This window comes from Fulmarus glacialis, unplaced genomic scaffold (assembly GCF_000690835.1).
Source record: "Fulmarus glacialis isolate BGI_N327 unplaced genomic scaffold, ASM69083v1 scaffold7305, whole genome shotgun sequence".
NCBI classification, from domain to species: Eukaryota; Metazoa; Chordata; class Aves; order Procellariiformes; family Procellariidae; genus Fulmarus; species Fulmarus glacialis.
In genome coordinates this window covers 1-8,498 of record NW_009214879.1, presented here as the reverse complement: position 1 = coordinate 8,498, position 8,498 = coordinate 1, and the positions used below count along the sequence as shown (strand labels likewise).

The window sequence follows — 8,498 nt, the reverse complement described above, 5'->3', positions numbered from 1 at the left end:
TCTTTCAAAAAAAATGGCACTTCAATTCCCCATTATCTCTTTATACAAATGCTTTGATTTCCATACTACATGAAAATGTCAACAATATTTGTAAGGAATCCCAAACCAATTTGCAATGGTAGGTATGTGCTTTCAATACCTGTAAAATTAAGATTTTATTAAGCAAATCAAAATTCATTCATTCCCTCAACACAGATGCTAAGGAAAACAAATCCAGAAATATTTTTGTTTGCCAAAAATTTTTTATTTAAATGAATGTAAAGAAATGCAGATTTGGGAAGCATAATGCCATAAAATACCCTGCACATGAACATGTATAAGTGTTATTAACTCTCTAACAGCTTTATTTTCAGAATAATGATCTATACAGCCATTAGTTCAGAGGCAAAAAATTAATAAGGCCTATACTGACTGCATACACTAGAGGGCGATAAAAAACTAAAAATAAATGCCAAAGGAATTTAAAGACAAAATACTGGATCATAACTGAACATTTTCTAGGTGTAAAACTATGTTTGTAAAATACTACCCACGTTTACATTTAAAAAGATAGTAGTGTTTATTCCACCTCCTTTGGTTCCACAAAAACTGCTTTATCTGCCAAGTGACAGCTTTAGAGAGGCTTAATATTATGCGTTAAAGTGAAGGCAGTAGAAAATAATGTTTTCTATTATGTATCTTTATATTAATTCTTAAGGAAGAAAACAGAAGGGCCTTAAATATGGAACAGTAAATGCAGAGAAAAAGGTTAAAACAGGGACATTTCATGACATGAAAAAAACATCTTAAGGAAGCACATAATCAGTGCATGAGTCTGTTAGGATTCTTATGTCTACCAAAGCTAAAACTACCCTCCTGTCCCTGTATGTTCACAGGCTTTTCTTTCTTCCCTCCCTGGCTTTCCCTCATACTCTACAACTAATAAACATGTAACAAGAAGAATTCTCATAAATAGCTATGTTGCTAACATTACCTTTTGACTACTAGGTAAAGAAATATTAGACTAAACAAGCAGGTAGTCATATCGGAAGGTTTAGATTTGGGTCATTTAATACTCACCCAGTTATAAAATGCTACAGGTTACTTAAAACCTCAGTCCTTCAAAGCAGTTGCTGAGGGCAAAATGACTGGTTGCAAATGGTTCTAAAGTATGGTGAAAGCAGTATCATTTATATATAGATGACCGTGGGTTTTAGTGCTCAGCTCTCCACAGAACCAGCAAGTTTCTAATCAATTATGGTCAAATCACCTGACAGAACCTCAGCCAGCACTCTAGAGATAGTTTGCTCTCTCACAAGCAAAAATGAGCCTCTTCAAGAGCCTCTTCTATCCTGTATGCAATACTTACATGCATGTGTTATTAATAGCATCATCTGGACAATGTCCTGAGCAGTAGCACTTAAGAAAAGGTAAGGTGTCCTCTGGAGCAAGTGTTACTCCATTTGCTTGTTTCTTTTGGTCAGGATTTGTCTTCATTCCTGTGCCATGAAGCATGCTGTCTAGATTTTGACCTGGAGATTTAAAAAAACCCGAAGAAAATATTTTTGCATCTCTCTGATAACTGTTCAAGAGCTGTACAGGCAAGACACAACAATAATTATATTAACAAATAATTGAATTAGACAAGACATAAGAACCTCCTCTCCTAAGATTATGGCAGAAATTTGAGTTAATAGTTTTCTTCTAAGAAATACCTAGCTCAAATATTTTGTATCTTAACAGCAGATCTTCCAGCCATAATCAATATAAACAGAAAGAGGATATTTTCCCTTTTTGAGGTGGAGCAGAAAGGTAGTGATGTAACCAGAAAGAATTTTCTAAAGAAAGGCTTTCTCATTCGTGTGTTTGGAAAACCAAAATGCTGACCGCTTGATAACCACAACAGTGTAATTTTATGCATGACTGAACGTCCTTAATATGCAATTTTCTAATATTCTGAACTGAAATCATTTTTTATGGATTCACAGTCTCATAGAAGAGCAGTAATAACTCCAAAATCTCTTGGATTTTTTGATCTCTGTATGCATTACTTCAAAACAGAGCTAAAGTAAATCTTGTTTGCAAATTAAATTTCAGTAAATGACACGAACATCCACACAAACAAGCTTTCAGAGAATAAAAATAGGACTAGATTACGTTCCAAGTAGCCCTCAATTTCTCCACAGGAGGAGAGTTGAGCATCATTTGTTCTAGTTCATATTACTAAAGTGCTTTTGTCAATGTAGGCATTCAGAAGAAAAATTCCACCTGTTTTCTTCTTAGCGAAGAACATCCAGAAAAAAAAATTTAAGAACATTATCTGCCTCATTTGGAATATGCTTTGCGACCACTATATGAGATGACAACATCTTAATCACACATAATTTTACCAAAAGAAAACATCTTTCTGTCCATCACCTAACAGTATTCTTGGCTCTAAGTCCTCAAGGTGTGAACCGAGTTGTGAACAGACTATCACCTGCACTGACACAATTTACAGCAAGTCTCTGTGGGAGGCTCAGTGTGCAAGATAAGAGAACAGCCAGTTAGGACCAATAGAAACTTTTACAAATTCAGTTATAATTAAAAAAGTGGAGGTACCTCAGTACCTCTCAAAAAGATTTTAGTCACAATAAAAATTTCAAATTATCTACGAATAAAATATTTTGACCAGGAAACTCACAGTCTCCTTTACCAGATTCTTCTGGCTTCCTGTCAAACCCACCAAACACTAGCTGTAGAGTAGTAAGAACATTACTCTCATGTTGTACTTTGCTTGAAAGATGTGCAGAAAAACTTAATTAAAACCCTGTGCAGATACCACCCTCTGTATCACTCTGTTGTAACATCCACTATATCATTTAGCCAAATGTGCAATTAAGTATTTGTGAAATTTGATCTTATTATTCTGAAAAAAAAGCGGAGTTGCAGATTTCCTTATCTAATTAATACGGCACACCCAGTGCATTGTCCCAATTCAGACATTTCCCTGAAAGTAAGGACACTGTGCCTTTTTCAGACACACTTAGGAGTATATCCTAAGAAAGTACAGCACCATTTACTTAATCCCTCAAATCACATAGCCATGTTTTATTTGAAATGTAGTTCTCAAACAGTACTTTAGTAACGCCCAAGTTAAATACTCCTGATATGTACCAACTGTTAACAAGAAGGTCCAGTGCTAGAATAACCGCATTTACCTGTGCAATAGGTATTTTTGATTTAACCAAAAGGAATTTTGCACATATGCAATAGCGGCTCCTCCATCTGTCTTCTCTCTTTCTACAGTTTTCTTCCCAGCAAAAACCGAAAGCTCATTTTAGTGCTGTGCTACAGATGTTACATAACATTCTGTATTGACATCTAAGAGATCCTCACCTGCTCAGAGAACAGGTAATTCTACTTAATATTTAAAGGAAAAGCCACTGCATATGTACAAATATTGTCTTTCCTTCTAATTTTGTTGAACTACTAAGGTATCTTCCCTAATTAATGTTATAAAATCCCCTTTATCTTCAGGGACATTCCACATGTTAAAAGTCCGAATACTTTATGATTTATGTCTCACAGTCACTCATCTATCTTCCTACCCTGAGCACTGAATGCAGCATTTTTTCAATTCATTAGAAGAGAAATCAAGGAACCCTTAAAGCATGGCTTCTCCTACCTCAGAAGAGAAAGAACAAATTTTTTACACAGGTCTCTAATCTTTTAAAGCAGTATTATCCTTTGTAACCTAACACTGAAGCATGACTACAGGTATACCAACTTTTTATACTAAAACTAAGATTAAATAAATTTTTCCTCTTAATTTATTATGATGGCTTGTATAACAAGATTTATGAAGAATACATCCCAAATAAAATCCAAAATACCTAACTGTATTTTCAAAGAACCAGCATCTTTGTCTTTTTTACAGTTTATATGGCAAAGATTCTTATTCAAAGCAAAAACAGACTACCATTTCATTATGTTTGTAATGTGAAAGAGAAACAACACTCCATGGTAGCCTGTTTTCATCTTACAGGTAATATCTGAATTGCACAAAAAATGGAAAAAGGAAAGAAAAAAAAAAAATCACTTCACTCTTGCATTTTTACTTTCTAAGAGACTAAAGAGAACTCTTATTAAACAGGAGTTTAACTGAGTATGCAGGGAAGGAAAAAAAAGGAAAATACTGAGATTGTTTGGGATCACTTCAGAAGAAAGCTTTTAATAGCCCCCATCTAGATATTATCCCTAACTGTATCCTTTACTGCAGTACTACAATTCATCCTCAGCATTTCAAGAAAGATTAGTGTCTATCTTAAAGATGCTAGGTACGGGGAAGGGACTTGAATGTGGAAAATAATTTGGCTTCCATTCACCTGAGATGTTAAGAGGGCAGATCAAGATCCAAATGGAGTCACAGGATGTTTCACTGCTGTTTTTCCTGGTTAATAGATACTGGGTAAACGAACAAGAGTGGATGAAGGATATGCCTAAATGATATCTTGCTTCAGGAACCACCTGACCTTCTTGCACCAGTGCTCTCATTATTCCCCACCCTCAGAGCTCCACCTCTCAAACATTCACACTGCTTTACCTTCCTTCTGGGAGCAGGACAGGGAAAGGGAGGATCATGTTTTAGGGATCTTGTGACACTACACTACTTCATGATGTAATTAATGCCTTCTTTTCCATGACACATGCAGTTGTCAGCTCTGCAGTGCAGCTAAGAAACACACATACACAAATCTTACATAACCTTCAAAGGTGTAAATGCTATGTATTAACACATATAGCTTCAAAAGAAAAAAGTTTGCACTGAAATAGAGTACCCAGGGATTTCAGGCACAGCAAAGCTCCTTTCGCTATTTTTTCTTCCCTCTACCTGTAAACTGCACAGGCCTGGTGGGGCAAAATAATATATATTAGCAGCAAATAAACCGTCACACGCCGAAGGACTTGTTCAAGATCCTGGACCAGTTTCAGCCTGTTTGTCAAGCCTTGAGAATGATAGCATCATATAACTTTAAATGTACAAACTGCTCTATAATGTATATTTTACCATACTTCAAAACCTTACAACATTCAATGAAATATCAGAGTGATCATGAGCTGTAACATTCTCTTCTTCTCACCTAACCACAGTGTAAGACAATAGAGAAATAAGCTGATGGGATTTCAAGTTCCAAATTTGTCATTTCCTCTGCCCCATCACAACATTCCCATACATACTGCATTAATTTTAAATTTCTAGAAGTGTGAACAACTGCTACAGATAAGAAGGCATTAAAATGGCTCTGTTTAAAATTTAACTTTTTTTAATAAAAAAGAACAACTCCTGCCCATGTATCATATCCAGCCCTTGATTGAAAATATAAATTATTCAAAGAACTACTTCTTCCAATCATAGAAAATAAGTTAGACTATAAAGCGTATTTTAAAGAACAGTATATTAAAAATCCCACTATGTTAGAAAAGCAAGTCTACTTGAAAGCATGGTTTCAAATACTAATATTAATATGGATAATCTTTTAAAAGGTACTGTGCGTGACAGTGAAGTGTTATTAACCACTAAAAACTGAGCTAACTTGTTTGCAACTCAATGCCAGGATATACATATAATTTCATTAAGTCTTCTGAGCTAAGAAAAGATTTGTAAAACCCATAAAAAACCAGCTCTATTAAGAAATGCAGAGACAGAGAGCACTAAGTGAAAGAAGACAAATACAATAGCCAAATTATGCCTATAGTTTCTTACTTAACTGTATCCCCTGTACCTCCACAAATAATGTTGCAATGCTAGAACTAGTAGCCTACAGCATTCAAGTTGTTCAATAGCTTTCTGAATTCACAATGGTATAATTAATATAGATGTTCCACATAAAAACATTTTTATTCCAGAGTAAATTATCCTTAAGAGGGATTTATCCTAGCAGAACTACTGTACTTTCAGAATTTCTTTGTAGCTATTCTGATCCAAGGCTGTAAAACCCAATAAATCCAATATTTTATTAAAAGTAATCTTTGTCAGAAGACCACTTTTACCTGCCTTCCTTTTTTTTTCTGATGCTAAAGCTGTTCGCTGGGGCTAGCTGATGCTCGGGACTTACCCACGCTGGGCTCTTTTCATAAAAGACGAAAGTTGTACCAAAGCTCTCTATGTTAGATAGGCCTTCCTTATGAAAAAGACATACCTTGAAATTTTTATGTGGTAGTTTTAAACTACTTTTTCTCGCTTTAGGATGCAGATACTGCAAAAACATCCACTCCAACAAGGACATTTCACCTTTCAGCCTATCGCAAGCTTTCATAATGATTTAACATGCACTGCTATGTGAATTAAACCTCAGTACAACTGACACAGCTTGAGTAAAATATTAGTACTTTTTCTTAACACACAATTTAAAAATCAGAAAAAACAGTTTTATGAGTGCAAAGAAAATATCTTAAATGCTTCTATGAGCTCTGTGTCTGGCATTTTAACCATTATTCTCCCCATAGTGCTTTTTTATATATCAAGCCTGTGATCTCCGAAGACCAGGCATGTTAGAGGTAGCTCCATCTAGCAGAACTGGTTCCTAAAAATCACAGCATGTTCCCAGACTACTTGTTTAAAATCTCTCTCTACCACCCTCCAGCTCTCCCAGGAGCTACACCAGTGCTCAACGCAGACAGTCAGTCCCTGCCCCCCTACCTTCCCAACCAGCAATCCCCAGCTCCCATTTCCCTTCCCCAAAAAAGTCACTTCTGAAGACAACTACTCTCTGCTCCTATGTATTCAATACAAAAGCCAGAGACAAGAAAATTTTATGTGTATTTTACATTAAAAAAAGTACACTGCATTCTAATTTAAATTAAATGGACTTTTAAAGAATAAAGTTACTTGAAACTAAATTTGAAATTATAATAAAGAAATATATAGCCTTTTAATAATCCATTGAAATAACTTTAATCAGACAAATATTTAACAATACATGTTTGCTGCCAATGTTTTAAAGACAGATGCTGCAGCCTTTGGGGAAATCACTGGTAAACAGAACTACACTGTCCTCAAGCAATAGATCAGCTTCTGACAACTCTAAGTTCCTTCTGCAGATTTTAGAATATTTTCTTTATTTCAGATTAATTTATATGTTTAAATTCAGTAACCATTTCACCTGAAATTCAGAAAGTGCATAAAAGTAAAAAAAAAAATCAAAAATCCTTTTCTATATCAAATCTTTGAATAAAAGTAAGTATGACAGTGAAATCAAATCTCAACAGCTTTTTTTCAGTTCACTAACAGACAATGCCAACTTTAATAAAGTCTGTTTTAATACTGAATATTAACACTAATTATTTTAAAATTTAACTTTTAATAAACCTTTCTTCATACATATTGAATGCTATTAATACATTTTCAGTCAACTGATTTACAAGGATTAAAATACTGGTCTCCTGCGGTGTCTCTGAAGAACACAAAGGTGTGATGAACCACATATCTAACATTACATCGTATAGCAAACTGTCAGTAATGAAATACAAAATCTAGGAGAAGTGTTTAAGTATACATTAAGTTCTTAAACTACTCTATCACACATATTGATTAGTTATGCTCATCAATGCATTATAAAAACAAAGAACGAACTCTACTCAGAAGTAAAGCTGGTTATCTGAACTAAAAACCTGCACTAGTGGGAAGACAAAAGCATATTTACCCCAGTTCTCAATTGCCCTGAAGGTGATAAACTCTTGCCTTAGATGAGCAAAAGTAGGTGGATGAAGAGCCAGAGCAAGTCACAGGTCTAAAGATATTGCAAAGACCTTCCACAGCCAGAAAGGAAATACAAAAATGTTTTTTCTTGAAAAGGCTGCTATTAAATCTAGTAATCTGCTACCCAGGTTTATTTTCAATCATTTCTCAACATAAGTGAAAAAGTCCCATAAGCTATAAAGAAGATACAATCCAAAGGGTAACCACTGTGTCCCCCTGCTCTGTAGTACCGACCTGAGAAACAGCAGCTGTCCACCAATAATTTCATGGAATTGCCTCTGTTTTCTACTGTTGTTACAAGAATATTTTCACATTAATCAACTCATGCAGCCACTTGCTTTTTAAAGTTACCTATTAAGGAACCTGGTGTGTATATATACATGCACGTATACAGACACACTTGCTATTACCATCCTCTCAGGTCTTGATAAGCCCTGAGATTCCTACCATTTTGAAGAAGCCTCCAGAACAAGTGAGGGAGTAAACCATTAAGCGGGGTGCCAGCCACTGAAAGCACACATGCTGGGTGTTTCTACTTTCTCTGCTTTTCCCTCCTCTTCCTGTAAATCACACAAATCCTCTTCAATTCCTTACGCGTCTTGTCCACCTCTATTGATTCCTTTATGATGTGTTTTTGTAACATCCTGCATATGTTTTCCTCCTTGAAACTATTCTTTTCACTTTCAATTGCCACTTTTTAGACTTTTCACTTTAGATTTCCTCTTTCCTATAAAAATGTCAAATACTTGATGACTATCAACTCTATTCTCCCCCCCCC

At 35.1% G+C, this 8,498-nt stretch overlaps 1 protein-coding gene across 1 annotated transcript in view; it reads right to left on the bottom strand.

The window, feature by feature from the left end:
• Positions 1-1,572, bottom strand: part of BMPR1A (bone morphogenetic protein receptor, type IA) — a gene marked incomplete at its 5' end in the record, with an annotated part of 11,871 nt that extends 10,299 nt beyond the window's left edge. Inside the window, one exon of the mRNA XM_009578732.1 lies at positions 1,349-1,572. Within this exon, the coding sequence (XP_009577027.1) occupies positions 1,349-1,572 (224 nt within the window). The remainder of the gene's footprint in view (positions 1-1,348) is intronic.
• Between the last annotated feature and the right edge of the window lie 6,926 nt (positions 1,573-8,498).